Raw genomic sequence first — 18,892 nt, forward strand, 5'->3', positions numbered from 1 at the left:
ACTGACTGGAGAGATCCCTTGAGGACCCATTTCCACTCCTTCCCCAGGGTCTAGCACTGAGTAAGTAGGGCCCCATCATTCTTGTCTTCTGTCTCTTAACATTACTCTCACATACATCGTGCCCCATGTGTCCTATGCTTACTACTAGCTGTTAGATATAGGTTTCTCTTAGCTGTGATCAGAGGACCACTTCTTGAAGTCTTGGATTAAGCTTCCAGATTTCTCCCTAATATGGATACTCAATCCACTTTCACTGGTCAATATATTCATCCTGGGAAGTTGTAGAAACTCATCTGGAAGGAAAGACCCTTTGCCAGGTTTCTTTAACACCTTGGTTTTCATTTGGGGATCTCTCCACAAATGAATTCTTCCAGTTTAAAAAAGTTATATTGGACTTCGGAAATGGGTAATACATGCCAGAACTATGGAGAACACAGAGCCAGGTAGCATGTGGCCCCTCCCCTCTGGGAGCTTAACATCTCCTGGGGATAGGTACGTATGTCTGATGCATGGCAGAATACATATTCAATATACAACAGAAAAAGCAAGGAAAATTCAGAGGAGGGGAAGATCAACTTCTATCTAGAGCAGCTGCCTCTATAGGAAAGGCCTCATAGGAGGAGTTTAGTTTTGAAAGGGTAGGATTTTCACAGGCATAAAAGAGCTGCATGGCAGTTCAGACAGTGAGTACAACAGAAAAAGCAAGTAGGCTCAACTCTGTGACCCACATATATGGCCCTAGTTGAGCCCTAGCTCTTGCAAGAGACAGCTGTGTGATCTAGGAAAGTTACTTACCAACTCTAGGGCTGATTGTTCTCATCATGGTGATAAGATATTAACAAACCAAATGTTCCATCTGGCTTTACCATTCTAAGATTCTGTGCGTTGGCCCTCTTTCAGCTGCTAAAATTACTCTTTACAAAGTCACTCCTGACCCCTTAGTTGCCAGACCACATGACCGAAGGTCTGATTCCAGATCTGCTCACTCCTGATTAGCTATGTGACGTTGGACCATTCCTTTTACCTCCTTAACCTCCATTTTTCTCATCTATAAAATGAGGTAATTAGACTGAATGATCTCTCAAAACACTTCAGATCTTTGATTCCGTGAGAACACAGATGCAGAGACGAGAGAGAGAGAGATCCTGTTACGGCATTTGTAGACTTAGACGAAGAGTGTAGAAAGGGTGCTGGGTGTCCACAAGGATATCCTACCACTGAGGGACCGTGATATGGGTCCAGACAAGGATCGTCATCCACTGACTGTGCTGTGCTAAGTCGCTTCAGTCATGTCCACCTCTGCCACCCTATGGACTATATAGCCTGCCAGGCTCCTCTGTCCATGGGATTCTCCAAGCAAGAATACTGGGGTGGGTTGTCGTGCCCTCCTCTACCCACTGATCAAGAACTCTAGAACGAAAGATTCAAGCTGACAACACCTGAACCCACTAACTAACACGAACATCACCAAAAAGTGAGACCAGCAAATTATGTGCCTGTTGATGAGATGCAATAGGAACTACACTGATAGAGTAATCTTGCTAAAACGTCCATCCTGAATTTGATCAGCCCTGCAGATAGGCTGGAATATGTTTAAAAGATACCTCAGAGGTGCAATAGGCAAAATCCAAAATCTGGAAACACTACACAGCCTTCTGTCTCAAAGTGTGGTCCACCACACCCAGCATCATTATCACCAGATAATGATGCAGAAATGCAGTCTCAGGCCACCTCAGATGTCCTGAATCAAAATCTGCATTTAAATCATCCTGAAGTGATTTGTATGCACATTAAAGTTTGAGAAGCACTGCTGTATGGGACAAAAGACCCATTTCCCCCAGTAAATATTACAAGGCAAGGGAAAAAAAAAAGAACAAGGAGTTTATAGATCTGAAGAAACCTAAAAGACATATCAGCCAAGTTCAACCTGTAGACCTTTCAGACAAACCAGTTATTTTTTTAAATGAGACTCTTGAGGAAATTTGAACAACTACTGGATATTTATCAATATTAAAAAATTATTGTTACATTTAAAAAGTGATCAGAGAATTGGGGTAATTCCTTTTAAAGAATCTTATCATTTAAAGATATGTAAAGAATCTGCCTGCAATGCAGGAGACCCGGGTTCAATCCTTGGGTCAGGAAGATCCCTTGGAGAAAGGAATAGCAATCCATTCTAGTATTCTTGCCTAGAGAATTCCATGGACAGAGAAGCCTGACAGGCCACAGTCCATGGGGTCTCAAAGAGCTGGACATGACTGAGCAGTTTACTTTTAGAAGTATTTGTAGATGACATGATAGAATATCTGAGATTTGCTATAAAATAATAGTTCAACATGGTGGTGGGGAAAATGAACTGAGTTAGAGTTCAAACAAGATTAGCCATGAGTTGCTAACTGCTGAAGCTTAGATTTGGGATTCATGGGATTTATTATTTTATTGTCCTGTATATTTGAAAATATCCCTAATAAAAATTTGCTTGTTTTAAGTCCAAGAAGGAGTTATCAAAGATGAGAGCGTCCATCAAGAGAAGGCAGTGACGGGGAACCCAAGATAGAAAATGTCAAGCAGAAAGGGGACAAATGCCCCCAGAGTCATGGTGGGTGAGGGTTGTTCCACCTTATAATGAAGAGGTCATTCCAGACAGCGAACACTGCCAGATGGCAGGGAGGATGAAACCAAACACTTGAGTTCTAAACTGGAGAAAATCAGTGCAATCGGTGGCACCTTGAATCGAGGTTAGAAGACGAGAGAATTTCCTAGTTGCTATAAACTGAAACAGGTCATCAAATAAATTATGGGATCTCCTTCTCTAAGGACCTTCAAAAATAGGATCCACAAGGCTAAAATGGAGGCGGCCTCATTCCCCATCCGCCGCCTTTTTCAGGTCACCGAGGCCGCCAGGCACCCGGGGCGCGGAAAAGCCCAGAGCCCGGACAGGGAAGCACCAGTGCCCTCTCACGTCCTCGGCTCTGTCCCTCTCAGGCAGCACGGTGAACTTGGCAGGTCCTAGCTCTGCCCATAATTATGAGATGGGTGGAAGGGGATGGGAGGATGGGAATGAATAGGACTACCCACTGACTCTCCACCGTCCCTCGGCTCAGAAACTAGAACTTGAGATTGTCTTCGCCAGGGGTCACGAAGTTTGAACTCGCCGACAGCTGCGGGCCTGCACAGTGGGGCCTGGAGCAGGCGGGTGCGGGCGGCTCCGGGCCCGCGCTCCGGCAGATTCCTGAACGTCTTCCAGGCGGCCAGGAGCCGGGCTGGGCCGGGCTGCACCCACCCACCCCATGCGCCGGCAGCGCCGCTGCCTCAGACCGGTGTCCGGCACCTCACCGCCCTCGCCGGCCGGGAGTACGGCTCGGGGCGTGTGCGTGCATGCTGCCGGGGGGCTGGGGACAAGAACTGTCTCTGTTTCAACCCATACCCGGCTATAACTACCTGGGTTTCACTGCACGCAGCCTCGACTCGGAGGCGAGCCTGCCGGCCCAAAGCTAGGTTAGGGATGGCCAACGGTGCGCGCAGGGACTGCCGCCCTCCCTGCGCTCTCCCCAGGAGCCCCCCTCTCCCCTCCCCCGTGGGAGCAGGGGGAGGGGCCCCATGACGTCATGGAACTGCAGGAGGATATAGCTCAGGAACCCGCCGGGGGCTATGTACCATTTAAGCCTCCAGTGTACTTCTCTCCACGGCTCCACGTTTCCAAATCCAGCACGGCAGCTTTCCACCTTTCCCGAGCCCTAAGCAGCCCTGGGGTTCTGAAAGAAATCAGTGAGTGGTGTCTAGGCCAAGAAGCGTGGAGAATGGGCATGCAGGTATGGTCTGGCAAGGCTCCCACTAGCATGAGTTGGGCCAAAAGGCCATTAAAATGCTTCTAGCAAGGCCTCAGACAGTGGGAGAATGATTTCAGGCTGAAAAATGCCTCATAGCACAGGTATTATTATTATTATTAACAGTAATAACAGTGCAGACAATTATGGAATGCTACTGCCTTCCAGAGACCAATCAGACTGTTTAAGTAGATGCAATTTCCCTACCCCCACCCCATTTTACAGATGACAGATTAAAGCTGGAAGAGTTAAGGAACCAAGGAGGATCCAGGATCATACAGCTGGCAAGTGACAGAGCCAAGATTTAAACCCATATCTCTGTCTCCAAGCTCAGGCATGCTCCTTCCAAGACAAGGCACTGCCTCTCAGTTTTCAAATAGGTGCATTCCGAAGGTGGGGGCATCTATAGCCAGCAGTCCCGGAGCTCCCCCCACCTCCTCCACTCTCCCCAGTCCACCTATGACTCAGTGAGATGGTGGGGGAGGGGACATCCTATCATAAAGCAAAGTGAGGACTGTTTGCTCTTCCAGAGAGGTTAATAGCTTACCAAGTTAATAACTAACACTCTGAGCTTGTTATGACCAGAAGTGGAGGGGATAGGGCACACTTAAAACGGCAGTTGGAAGAAAGGGGACATTGTGGAATACTAGGTACCAAGGACTGAGCTGTGCAACTAGTTTACTTAAACAAAAAAAAAAAACACCAAGCTGGCACAGAGGCAAGTATAATACTGATACCAACACTGGCGTGCTGGGCACTCCTCTTAGTATCTATAAGACAGAGCAGTGGTGGGCGATTTCAGTTATTCAAACAGCTGGAAGTTTAATTTTGTGAAAAGTCTAGCATCAGCAAAAGTCCCACGTTGCTGCACTGACTTTCATCTCCAGTAGAATCTGGCATCTGACTTGCCTAGGTTTGCAACTGAGCTCTGCCAGCCTGTAGAGTGGAAGTTGTGTAGCCTTACACCAGCACCCTAACCTCTCTGAGACTCTGTCACTTGGAGGTACCAATAGTTCCTCCCTCATGGTGTTCATGTACGCATCCCAAGAGAGTGTAAGGGCAGGACCAGGACAGTGCACAAGGAAGCTCTCATCAGATAACTGGTAATATTATTATTATTACCTCTAGAAGGGAGGAGGGATTTTGGCCAACATTGATTAAATTGAGCTCATGCAGAAGTAACTACAACCAAAAGAAAGAGTGTCTGAGTGGTCTAGGAGGCAATAAGGGTGCAAGAATTCAGTGCTGGGCACTGGGTTGAACAAAGATAATTTCAGAGAGTTTGGTGAAAAGTCTGATCCAGTGGGATTCTAGCCCAAGTCCCTAAATAAGAATATGTGTTTAAAGGACAAAAAGATGAAAAACATCCCAAAGTAAATTTCTTAACAGTTCATTAATTCTTTCAGGAAGAAAACAGCAAAAAGTTTTTAATTAAAAAAACAATAATAATCACCATGACAGCAATAAGGAGGTCTGGGTTGAGTCCATGCTTTTGGAGGGTTGTACACATACTCATAGGGGCTTCCCTGGTGGCTCAGCGGTAAAGAATCTGCCTGCTATGCAGGAGACGGGAGTTTCATCTCTGGGTGGAGAAGATCCCCTGGAGAAGGGAATGGCAGTCCATTCCAGTATTCTTGTCCATGGGAAATCCCATGGACAGAGGAGCCTGCCAGGCTACAGTCCATGAGATCACAAAAGTAGGACATGACTTAGTCACTAAAGCACCACCATCAGACATACTCGCAGATAAGGTGTGAGTATGCACCCAAGTGTGAATATACAAAGGCAACTCAGACCTGGGATCCTGGCTTTGGACAAGCTGAAGGCCAAGCAGAATCTTAGACAGTGTTTGAAGCAAAAAAAGAACATGGAAAGCATACCTCATTAGGATTTTGCCATTCCAAGAGAGCTTTTTTATCTTTTCCAGAGGGAGAGAGAGTAGCTTTAACAAAAAAAATAGAAGAATAGATGATAAAGGTGGGTATCAGAACCCAAGATTGATCAATAGAGAACTAATTGACCTTGGAAAGCATACACATTTAAATCGAAGTTGCTGGACAAACCTATATAGATGTCGTTTGGTGACCACTTCGACAAATCTACAAAGCAGAGTAGGTTCCAGCCAATGAGAGGCAAACAGACAAATGTCCCAGTTTTTTTTTTAAATTAGGGATACATTCTGGAAGGCACAGACTGACAAACTTTATCCCAATCCCTGGGAAAATTCTGGAATCAAGTATTAACTAAGTATTTGCCCTTTACAGACATTTTTGGCTTTATATGAGTTCTCTTATTCCTTTTCTGATAGAGGTCGTAAGGTGGTCATTTAGGAAATATTATTTGATCTCAGCACAATGTCTTATGTTTCAGTGGAAAGAGCACAAATTTGAGGTCTGCAGACCGGGATACTAGCCCAGCTCCACAATTATGAGTTGGGTGACCTTAACCTCTCTGGCCTCATTGATGAAAGATAGGACGTGTTCTCTTAGGTCCCTGTCATCTCTAAGTTCCATGATTCCCCACTGTAATGAAAAGTGGGCTAGGTGACAGTCGTACACAGAGAATGCATCCCTAATAAGGCAACCATACCCCAAGGACCATTTAATGTACAATATCTGGTGTGTTAAACTGACCAAGGAAAGGGCTTGTTCCCTGTTTTGCCCATTATATACATGTATTAAAGACAGTCTCCAAATGAGAAGAGAGCCATGGCATACGGTCATAGAATGAAGATTTAATATAAACTAGATGGACTGGAGGAAGCTTGGGCTGAAAGCCAGATGAAATAAGTATAAAACCCTATGTCTAAGTTATTTAAAAATACGTACACGAGTTCAGGATGAAGACGAGTAGGCTGAGAAGTAGATGATGGAATCAGGATCTGAGTGCCTGAGATGACCTCCCATTCAAGGTGAAGTGATTCAGCCATCATGTAGCTGCTCACAAAAGAGCTAATGCAACTTTGATCATACATGACAGTAAGGATATTGATCATGGCGGACATATTGAGCCCGTACATGGGCTCCCCATAGTCTCATTTCTGGGCCATGATAGTACTGGGGGGTTCCAGCCCCAGGAAGGGCTGATGCCTTTGCCGCTTGTGCCAGCAGACCCTGCCACAGGTGGTGTTTTTAGTGCCAGGACCTCGTAGAGTAGGAGAGTAACAAAGCATAGTCTGTGTAGATCAGGTCAAGTCCACAGGAGGGGCCAGAGGGCTGAGAGCACTCACCCAGAGGAGGCACAACTAGATGGTGGTGTGAGAGAGAGGAGAGAGAGGAGTGGCTAAGACTGAGGCTCCACAGCCTGCCGTCAATCCATGAACTTCTGTTTATAAGTTGTGTGACTTGGGCAAGTTTCCCCAAATGTAAAATGAGGGTAATCTTAGCAACTAATTTATAAGATTATTATAAATCTATAATAAGATTTATAATAAGTAACTAATCTATAAGATTATTATAAAGTAACTAATTGGTAAGATTATTAACTAATTTATAAGATTATTATCATGCCTATTATGAAGGCAATAACGGAGATGTGTATAAAAGCTTACTGGTCAATGGCAATGTTTTAGTACATATGCATGGTGATGAAGTGTACATATCATCATGTACCTGGTGGGTGCTCCCATGGAGGAGGAAGGAAGCTCATTCTGACTTCAGAAGGGAGAAAAGGACCAATGGGTGGAAGCAGGAAGGAACAGAAGGAGCAGGTCAACATTAAAAGACCTGTCAAATAATCAGAACTTCCTAATAAAGAAAGGAGTTCCTGGTCACAAGAGAAGCCTACTCTATTCCATTTTGTAGCTGGGGAAACAAGTCATGGGGATGACAAGATACCATAAATTAGGAGCTGCAAAGAAATCAGGATGCCCGGATGAATGGCAACAAGCCTTACCTTTGTATTCTTCCTCTTTTGAGAAATCTCTATAAGTTTGGATTTGTAGGTAACCTCAAAGAGAGATTTTTGTTGCATGCTTCTAACTTTTTTCCTACCTCATAATAAGCAAGATAAAGAGGGCTTTGTAGTCCAGTTCCCCAACTTTGAATCCCTGCTCTGTTATTTATCAACTGTGCAATCTTGGACAACTTAGCTTACCTCTCTGGGTAGTGTTCTCTTCTGTAAATGAAGTAAATTACCTCCAGTTCTGAAGAACAAGGATCAGAGCTAATATATTTCTTGCTGTGTTGGTGAGCATTATGCCAAGGTAGGCTGACTTCTATTAAGATACCTGAGACAGAGAGAGTCAAGCCTTCTGGCCTTTTGTACCTGGCGGGATGCGGGTGGTGGAGACTGGATAAAGAAACTCTGCTACATCAGCAAGCACATATGCCAAAACTGCACTTAGGATAGAGATACAGGAGACAGAAAAAGTCTGAAAGCCGGCCAGATCTTAAAGTCTTATACTTCTCACAAGAGGGATTAAATGAGAAGGGGTAAGATGAAACTCTCCTGTCATTTGTTCGAATCTGGACTCCATGTCCCACCATATCTTCACAGTGGTGCAGGAGAGACAGGATTGATGATAATGAAGTTAGACTGGAGCTCAGTTTGCAGTTGTCTTCTGAACCAGCCCTTCTAAATCTATACATCAGTGGTCCCCAACATTTTTGGCACCAAGGACAGGTTTTGTGGAAGACAGTTTTTCCACAGAGGAAGGAGTGGCTTCAGGATGATTCAAGCACATTACATTCATTGAGTACTTTATTTCTGTTATTATTACTTCAGCTCCGCCTCAGATCATTAAGCATTAGATCCCAGAGGTTGGGGACCCCTGCTAGAGATGGTTCCTGAAGCTTTGTACTGTACCCTCAGAGCTGACAGGAAATCACCTCCCTCATCTCACTGCAGTGGATAAGGCATTAGACCTGAGCAACTTTAGCCAAGGCTGGCTGGTGGCTAAGGGTCTGTCACATTCTTGATGAGAGCCCCCACCACACTCACCGCACCTTGAGTTGGGATACAATGAGGACATTAACAGATGACCTTTTTTTCTCTGTCCCCCAGTGTGACGGGGTTGGGGTGGACCTGAGCAGCATCTTCCTCGAAGGCATTGCTATTCTCAACATTCCCAGCATGTATGGTGGCACCAATCTCTGGGGAGAAACCAAGAAGAACCGGGCTGTGATCTGGGAAAGCAGGAAGGTCGTCACTGACCCCAAGGAACTGAAATTCTGTGTCCAAGGTAAGCCAGGCATGAGAAAAATAGTGCTGGGTCAGTGCCCCAGTGGGAGCCATATTCAGGTGGGTCTGTGAGCAAACCGTATTAGGGTCTACAGCAGGCTCTAGAAGGTTCTGCAGCTTTACAAGAACCCAGCAATACACTGACTCATCCCTGATGCGTCATCATTTATAACCTAATTGAGAAGAGAAAATGTATAGTAAGGGATCGATCCCTAAATGGCAGTCAGTAATCAAACCTTGAAACTCCATGAGGTTAGGAGTCAAATGCTACTTGTGTCAGGATTACCAGTCCTTCAGTAACTAAATCCAGTAGTCAATTTTCAACCTTGATCTTGCTTCATCTGTCAGCAGCATTTGACCCTAACTGATCACTCCTTCCAGGACTCCACACCTTCCTGGTTTCCCTTCTTCCCACTAGTTACTTCTCATTAGTCTCTTTTGCTGATTACTCATCTTCTTTCTAACCTCTTGATGCTGGAGGGTCCCTAGGCAGGGCCCTCAACCCTCTCCTCCCTGTCTGCTCTCACTCCCTTGATGACCTCATTGAGTAGTGAGACTTTATTTAAGTACCACGTGAGGGCGAGTGATTCAGCAAGTCCAAAACTGAACTCCAGCGTCCCTCCCTCAAACCTTCTCCACCCACAGCCTTCTCCATCTCAGTTGACGATAACTCCAACCTGCCCATTGCTTAAGCCAAAACACTTGGCAGCATCCTCGATTCCCTTTTATCTCACATTTCATATCCAACCCATCAGAAAATCTGTTAGCTCTACTTTTTAAAAACATCTAAGAGTCACCCACTTCTCACCACTGCGTTCCTACCACCTTGGTCTGAGCCACCATCCTCTGTCCCCTGGATTCCTGCACATCCTCCCAGCTGAATTCCCTGCTTGTACCCCCACCCTCTACAGTCTGTTCTCACCACCTCATCAGAATGCCCATGGGCAAATATGTCTGACGGTGCCACTCTTCTCTAAATTCTGCAGTGGCTAAGATTACAATCTAAAGGTCTTCACGTGGCCTCGAGGACCCTAAATGTTCTGGCCTCTCATTAGGTCTAGATGTCTTCTTTTACTCCCCCTCAGCTCCCTCTGCCTCTGCCACCCTGGCACCTCTAACATGGCAGGCCGCCTCCATGAGCCGACTCTTCTTTCTGCCTGGAACAACTTGGTAGTGTACCTTAGAGGCCATCAGGTAGGCCATCCTACCCACCAGGATACAGAACATAGGTCTCTGAGAATGCCCTTAAAATTACTTTCAGCCCTACGCCTTACCAGCCATTTCCACCAATGCACCGAATGGGACTCAAAGTTCCTGGCATCTCTGACTCCTCTGTGGATTGGACAAACAGGCCTCACTCACCCCCAGGGATCCCCAGTGGACTTGGTGACCAGGGGCTGGGGGAGAAGCCGTATGTGAGGAGGGCTATGGCAAAGATCCCCCGGTGAGGAGGCAGGAGAATGGATTCAGATCCAGGTGCTGGCATTCACCTACTTCTTGGCACCTCGGGTTTCTTTGCTGTAAACCCCACATCTGATGTAGAAGTTTTGATAACAGAATGGATGGGATTGATCATTGGTTTCTAAACCACACCTGTCTATAGCAAATGAAGTCCTGGGCCCCAGCCTAGGTCTCCCTGATCAATCTCTGGGTTGGTTCCTGGGACTCTGGGCCTCCCCAGATGATCTGATGGGCTGCCAGGTTTGAGAAACACTGACACAGACAAGTGTCCAGGAATCGGAGTCTGGGTTCTTTGATGTCTGAGGCTGTTAGTCCTAAGACTGGATGTGATCCCTCCAGTAGAAGGAAACAAAACTTGGCTGACCATCCAAGAAAGTGGTTACTGGCTTATTTCAGACCTACCTGTTAGACAATCAGATTGTCATATTCCAAGGTCATCAAGAGGCGTCACCGTCACACCTGTCCTTTTTAAGAGAGAACTGGGGAATTTTTTTTTTTCTCTGCTGCCCTCTTAAGTCCCTTTTCCTTCACACAGTAAATTTTTCAATTTGTATAAATTATTAAACTGAGTAATGTGTTCCTCCTTCCTCCCTTGGCAGGGGAAGTTGTGGGTACTAGCAGAGGGTGGGGGAAGCATTGGAGGTTGTAGAAAGTTCCTGCAAACTTTCCCACCCTGGAGCTTTCATCCCAGCCCCCACTCTGTCATCTCAGCAGAACAGAATCAGGGCAGGACCCCACCACCCATATCAGGCAGAGACTTGGGGACACCCTTGCTGAGGATGTGTTCTGGTTAGAACTCAAGGACAACTGTCAGTTCCTTACATGTCTTACCATTTATCTTCCCCTTCTTCAAGCAAGAATATCTGCTGATCGCTCATGACCATCATGTACAGGAACTCTCTTCCTCAAATCCCCCTTTCTCACCCCAAGAATATGCTTTCAGAGCTAAAAATGAAGCTACTTCCTGTTCTTTAGATGAGGTCATGAGCTGATCAGAGCAGAGGCTGAAGAGGGAGCCTTGGCTTCTTAGCTTTGCAGAGAACCAACCAACAGTGAGCTCTCTTAAAGGGCCATAATCTCCTTTAAGGCGGATTCATGTTGATGTATGGCAAAACCAATACAATATTGTAAAGTAATTAACCTCCAATTAAAATAAATAAATTTTTTAAAAAAAGATGAGATGTTACTGAGGAAAAGCTAAGGAGGTGACCCATTTTAGTGGAAAAGCACTGGCCTGATGTTGAGAATTCTGGGTTCCTGTGCAGTCTCTGCCTCTCACTAGTGTGTGATGCTGGCAAGTTCACTCACCTTCTTGGGTTTCAATTTTCATTATCTGTATAACACAGGCAAATCTGACAGTTGTATGGGTTCCCGTAGCGCACAGGTTCCTTACAGAGCTGCAGCTGCAGAATTATGGCATGGCCAGGTTTTGGTCCAATGGATTCCTTGAACAGAATTATATGGCAGGTTTCTTTTTCCAGTGTGTTTTGTCTCACACCTTACAGGCCAGTGGCTGAGAAGGTAGGGATCTCTCTCTCTGCACCGTTCATCATTTGTCGGGATTTGTTACTCTTTGGCAATTTTACTGGGCTTTAGGGTCAAGGAGGAGACAGGAGAAATTAGTGGGAGGGAAGGGGTTTATCATAGGAAATGTTAAAGGAAATGACAACAGAAAAGGTTACTGTCAAATCTCATCATGGGTCAGTCTTTCTTCTAGGAAAAGCAATCCAAAAAAGATCAATCAGGATTAACATGGGGATGTCCCTGGTGGGGATGTCCCTGGTGGTCCACTGGTTAAGATTCTGTGTTTCCAGTGCGGGGGTTTCAGGTTTGATCCCTGGTTGGGGAACTAAGATCACATATGCCCTGCAGTGTAGCCCCCCAAAAAATGTTTTTCAATTAAAAAAAAAAAAGATTAGCATGGAATGAGTTCTATACAACCGTTGGCTGATTAGAAAGCAAGAAGGGGTCCTGGGAAAAGCACCAAGCTTGAAGTTGAATGACCTGGGTTTAAATTTAGGCTTTATACTTTATAATCTTATAAACCTTGGAAAGTCACCCAACCTTTCTGAGTCTCAGCTTCCTTATCTGTAAAATTGGCATAATAACATCTAGCTTGTTATCCTGATGGATGTCAGAGTACCTGGAACATAGTATAACCTCAAGCTGTAAGAAAATTTTCTCCTCATCTTTCTGTTTTAAATTGGTACTAACAGCCAAATTTCTGATTGTGAAGTTCTTATCTCTAGCCTTGCCACCTACCCATACTGTCACTAAGAAACAGTAGAGATCCTGCCAAACTCCAGCCTCCCCTTTGCCCTAGTACATTAAACTCATACCATCAATTGTACCTACTGCCTCTTTTCCAGACTTTTCAAGGATGGAGGCTAGATGATTTTAATTTTTGTATCCCCAGTGCCTGACCCAATAGAGTTAGTCAAAAGAAAAGAAAAAAAGTTGTTGGATAATTGAGCAGTCCACAGCATTCATCCTTTTTAGTGTTTGTAATACCAATAAGAATAGTGACAGATGGTATTTTGTAGCTAGTTTTGCATATATTGACTTAATCTAGTCCTAACCAGAAACCCATGAGTAAGGGTATACCCACTCCCCACCATGTCACTATTTCATAGTTGAGAAAAACAGAGGCCCAGAGAAGTGGCAGGACCTACACAATTTATGTCCAGTGGTTGCAGCAGAACAAAGTTCATGATTCCTAGCCTGGCCCCAAGTGGTTAGTGTCCACCTAGAACATTTATTTGAGAACCTACTATGTGCACTGCACAAGCCAGAGACACTCAGGAAACAGGAAGTATTTATGATCCAATCCAAACAAACACTTGGTTGAAATTCTGCTCCTCCTGCAAGACCTACCGCAAGGGCCATCTGCTTCCTGGTGCCTATAGTGGCACCCCCAGAAGTGAATCTGGCCTCTGAGTTCCTAGAGCACTTAATTTTGCCTTTTGTCTTGACAGCACACTGGTTATAGGTGGCCTTTTCTCGTAGGCATGTGTATCCTCATCGTATCTTTCTCTTGCCAGCACCTGGAAAATAGGGAGCACGTGTTCTTCACCTTTGTGTCCCCTTCAAAGACTAACATTCTACCTGGCCCATTTCTATAGAAATGCTTGTCAGAAGGAGGTAGAGAGAGAGAAAGGAATCTTGCCTTTGGTCTGTGAGCACAGTGGGCAGTAGATTCTGGAGCTGGACAGGAACAGACCCTCCATGAAAAATGTTAGAGAAAAATCGTCTTATAAACTGTTTAATGCAAGTATTTGTGAAACTGAGAATTTCATTTTATGAAACCATTAGAAACTCAGTTGGTAAGATATGCCTGAAAAAGTGAAAGTGAAGTCACTCAGTCGTATCCAACTCTTTGCGACCCCATCGTCTGTAGCCCACCAGGCTCCTCTGTCCATGGGATTTTCCAGGCAATACTGGAGTGGGTTGCCATTTCCTTCTCCAGGGGATCTTCCCGACCCGTAGCCTAGAGGACTTATAGCTGAGAGTCAGTGTGGAGTAAGAGCCTAACCATTTAACTAGAACTTGAAAGACCTAGGCCTCCCCACCACCAGCCATGTGACGTTGGTTGAGTCATTGAACCTCTCCAAGCCTCCATGTCAACCCTTGCAAAATGGAACCTGGTATAATCTCTCTCCCTCAGCATAGCCACCTTGTTTTGAGGGTTAAATGAGATCATCCACTTAGAATACTTATCAGAATGCCTAGAACATAGTAAGCACTTGATCAATAGTGATCAGAAGAATTAAATGATAAGTATTTGGTATGTAAGAAAATGACCAAATTTAGAATTTCACTCTCTTGATCTCTGCTTCAGAAATTTGGTCTAGAGCAACCCATAACTCTAACAAAGGTTACTTGTTGGCACTGTACCTAATGTGTTTGGCTGTTGCTGCCAGTGTGGGGGTTCCACCTGAGCAAGCTGTCTGCTGAAGCAAGGTAAGGGGAACCGTGCCAAATCTTGAAGCACCAAGGGTATGCACGGCACAAGATTGCATCAGTCCTTATCAGGCTAGAGGCTAGAGAGTAAAGCCCTGGAAACTGCCACTGCTTCTGTCTGGCACCACCCTGGATGTGAATGCAGAGACTTCCTACACATGTTCTCAGACTCTTCTCTGAGCTTCATATCTGTCCCCGTCCAGCCTTCAGTCTGGAGCCAGTAGTAGCCTTGAGGCTATGTCAACCACAGCTGGCCCCTCTGGTTATTCAATATTAAGGTCACCTTCCCCTCAGTGATTTCTTAGTCAATCCCATTTGAACTGCCACCAGAGTGTCCTAGACGAGTTTCTAAGCAGTGAGGGCATAAATCTGCCTGGAGTCTCATTAGGTAATAATTTTTTCAATTCCTTGTAAAGACAGGGAGACAGACACCATTGGTAGGATATACAGTTTGAGTCAGTTTCCCAGCATTGGGGACAGGCTTTCTGTCATTTATTCAACACACACATACGAAGCACCGGCCAAATGCCAGGCACAGTGACGAGCAAAACCAGGCCTAACGCCTGCAGCCATTAGGGATTGCGGGAGCCAGGCCTCAGTTAAATAGTCCCACTGACAGGTATATAATTAGAATCTGTCATAAGTACTAAGAAGGAGTATCACGACTACCCAGTATGCCAGTCGGCCAGCCGGGTGTGGCTGCAGATATGCCTCACTAGCTTGGTACTCAAACCGACTAGCAGGCACTTACAGAGGCAGCCTCCTGGCAAAAGCATATAGTCATCAAATATGCCGCCCAGATGCCCAGGCCTTGCCTGGGAAGAGGAAAACCCGCCGCCTCACACTCAGTTGACACCACTATGCAGGCACAGGTCATTCAGTCTGCCCACGCAGTGCCCGCATAGATCTTCACTAGTTGTATGGGTCATACCCTTAATCCCAAAACAAGGGAAAGGGACCCCAACTAGACATGACAGATCCACCATCCCAGGTGGAGAGCCACAGTTCAGTGAGACAACACGATAATCACGAGCACATGAGTTCATTGCTTCTTGGGGCTCCTTCCTCACTTGTATGACCCCAGAACAGAAAGTAGCCAGTTGGGTTCAAGAGCTGTCCAGGGCTGTAGGTTCCCAATTTTCCTATTTGGTGGAGACCTGACCAGAAAGACAGTCATAGTGAGCAATCACCAGCTTCTTAATGCTCATTCAAGTTGAAAAATAGAAATGTTCCTAAAAAGCATGCATTTTGCAGAGGTCTCTCTGGCCAAGGTCTCACCTCAGGGCTGAGACAGAGCAAGGAGAGTGACCCCCTAAGAGCCTGGAGATACTTAGATGTGCACTGGGATGTCCCTCAGTGCTGGGAAGTAACCATGGCAACATACTAGTCATTCCTTGTGACAGTGGCAGGCCTGCAGAGTGACCCTGCTCTGCTTTCCACAGAAAATCAGCTTTGTCACTCAGTCCTTCAGGCACCCACATTGGAATCAACAAAGCCCAAGGCATTGTCTTCGCCCTCTTTACATATCCTCCCTCCTCTCCTATCGCCCACTACCCACCCCCACGTTCCCTGCCGTGCTGACAGCGTCACCTGTTGCCCAAGGTAGGGACCCAGAGTCAAGCATTTCCCCTGTGGTTTGCTCATGAAACTGTCCTGTAATTATTAACTCAGATGGTGTCTCTCCCACCCAACTGTGAGCTCACAGTTCTAGATGTCATAGTTCCTTCTACTTGCCTATGCCTGGCATGGTCTCTGAGACCTCGAAAGAGCTAATTAACATTGGTTGACCAGGAGCTCCCAGGGCCAGGAGCACCCGGAGTGGTAAGATAGGGAATTGTGTTTGATGGGATGGAACACGTGTGTGTGATGCTCGTGAGCAGTGTTCCAGGGCCTGTGTGCTGGCGTCAGCCTGTACAGGAGGCCAGGAGGTCCCCTTCCATCTTTACTGGTCCTCTCTCTGAGCCCCTGTGTATTTTCAGCTGCCTCTATGTTGCGCAGCCCCTCTGCTCCTGTCAAGGCTGTCTGCTGGACTCTGCGGGTTATCCAGGTGTGTTTTCACAGCTTCCAAATAAAAGCCATACAACCTGATTCTCAGATGCCCGTAGAAGCTATAATGTTTCCTATGTAGTATTGAAATCCCAGAATCACAGGTCTCTTTAGAAATTTAGAGGTCCTTTCCTCTAGAAAGAGAGTGAGAACCAGCAAGGTGAAGTAGCTGGCTTGACCAAACCCGGACTGAAATGCCAGTCTTTTAGTTCACACAGGCCTGCCTTCTGTGCTCTAGAGCAGAGGTTGCAAATTTCTCCTATAAAAGACCACATAGTAACTATTAAAATAGTTAGGTCTTGTGGGCCATACCATCTCAGGTACAACTGCTTTCCTCCAACCACTTAGCAGGAAAGTGGTCATAGACAACACGCAGGCGAACGGGCGTGGCTGGGTTCCAGTCCAACTTTATTTACACAAACAAGCAGCGGGCTGGGTCTGGCCCTCCAACTGTGGTTTGCCCAGCCCTGCACTGGGACCTCATGTGGTCCACAGCCAGCATCAAAGGCATCACCTGAGAGTGTCAGAATATAGGCCAGACCTCCCGAAGCCAAGTCTGCCTGTCAGCAAGATCCCCTGGTGGTGTTTGCTTGCTCCAGATTGAGAAGTACTGCACTGGTGGGCCCGGCTGCCCCCGCTGAGAATGCCAAGAAGAAATTTCCAGAGTAGAAAAATACGGCCCAGGGAGGTTACTTGGCCCATTCAGGGTGACACAAGTTGGTGGACCAGGGACTAGAGCCCAAGTTCTAGTCTTTCAAACATGGAATTGCTTCTACACACACCAGAGAACCCATCCCATCCTCCCCACTTCTGCCAGTCCCTGACCCAACCCGCATTTACTAGAAATTCGAGTGAAGCAATTCCTCTTTCTTTCCCAGCTGACTTGTGAATCAAGAGAACTCTGCCTCCAGCTGTGTCTCCTCCCACCCACTCCCTGCCAAGACTGGGAGGGGCAGGGGAGGCAGAATTGGGCCTCCAGAGGCTGTTCCCCTTCTCCAGAGGGAAACTTGCTCACACAGGTTCAAGTTGGAGTTAAACTCCAACTGAATTCCTGCCTTTGGAGATTTGCGGCTCAAAATAGAACGAAAGAACCTTTCATTTTTCACTTGCAGAAGAAATTTCTAGACCGGCTCTCTGGCAGGCCTAGACATTGTAGATTTTTCCCTCTTCTGCTTGCCCCATCTTGACCCACATACCAGCTCCTGTTCCCCTGTAGCAGCTTTAATACCTGGCACCTCCTAAGACTCAACCCACAGCAAGACTCCATGCTGGCCACACATTTTGCATAACCTATGCTTCTTGATCTATGTCTAAGGCATGTGAGAAGTTCTTTATCTTCTTCATTAATCAATAAATATGTGTATTAGGCTGTTATTTACTGAGCACATATTTATGAGCCAAGCTGTTGCCTGTTTAATTTCTTAATCCATTTTATGGCTGAAGCTAATGAGGTTAAGTGACTGTCCCAAGAATGAAGACAATACCCAATAGAACCAGATGCCAACCTGCCTTCAAGTACTGAATGCTCCAGATGCCGTAGAGGGTGTCAGCATGATGACGTGGACCTGACTTCCAATACTTCCCAATCTAATGTAAAAAAATGCATGTAGAACCATCAAGTTACCACTGGCATGATCGGCTGAAACAGTATCATTGGAGTGGGGGTGGGTAAGAATAGGAGCAACATTCCTTAGGAACTCAGTCCCCAGCTGCCCAGCACTGTGCCAGGGACCTTGGAGGCAATCAATAAATATTTGATGTAGGACTGAATGAATGAACAAGGTAGAAGGTATGTGTGCCAATACTTGAAGCTGGAATGGATTTGAAAAGATGGAATGAGAGAAGAGGCACATGAGCTAGGGCATTAGCACCTAGCACCTAGAAATAGCAAAGGGAAGACTGGTAAAGGCCTTTGAATAATGTGCCCTTGAATATGTGATCCTTTGACTAACGGGAAGAGATGAAGCATTCTAAGCCAGGAGCAATAGGATGAGAGAGCAGCACGCATTAAATACTGGAAGAAAGGGAACGGAACTGGCAGCAAGAGGTTCAGTTAGGAGGCTGGTGCTGAGCACAGGCTCACAGGTCTAAGGCCTTGAATGAGAGTCAGTGGCACGAGAGGAAAAATGGATAAAAGTCAACAGGAACTGAGAGACAAACAAAGGGAACACTACCCAACAGAGTCCCAGCCTCTTCTGCCCACAAACTCAGCCTTCTCCTGTCTTCCTCCACTTCAGAGCCCTCCCCATTCCCAGTGGCTGCTGTTGGTAGAATGGATGTCTTAAGCAGGGCCCTGTGTCTTCCACCTGCAGCCAGCACCCAGTTCTTCCCATTTTCAGGACAGTTCATCCAACACTTGTTAAGCACCTACTTGAAATCAGCACTCAATGCTACTAGAAATATTCTGCATTCATCGT

At 46.1% G+C, this 18,892-nt stretch overlaps 1 protein-coding gene across 9 annotated transcripts in view; it reads left to right on the forward strand.

Moving 5' to 3' along the window:
- The window catches only part of DGKG (diacylglycerol kinase gamma), a 223,958-nt gene that overhangs the window by 178,602 nt on the left and 26,464 nt on the right, over window positions 1-18,892 (forward strand). For all 9 annotated transcript variants that reach the window (XM_069558608.1, XM_069558619.1, XM_069558614.1 and 6 more), the window contains one exon: window positions 8,832-9,009. In XM_069558608.1, the coding sequence (XP_069414709.1) occupies window positions 8,832-9,009 (178 nt within the window). The remainder of the gene's footprint in view (window positions 1-8,831; window positions 9,010-18,892) is intronic.

Source organism: Ovis canadensis, chromosome 1 (genome assembly GCF_042477335.2).
Source record: "Ovis canadensis isolate MfBH-ARS-UI-01 breed Bighorn chromosome 1, ARS-UI_OviCan_v2, whole genome shotgun sequence".
NCBI lineage: Eukaryota > Metazoa > Chordata > Mammalia > Artiodactyla > Bovidae > Ovis > Ovis canadensis.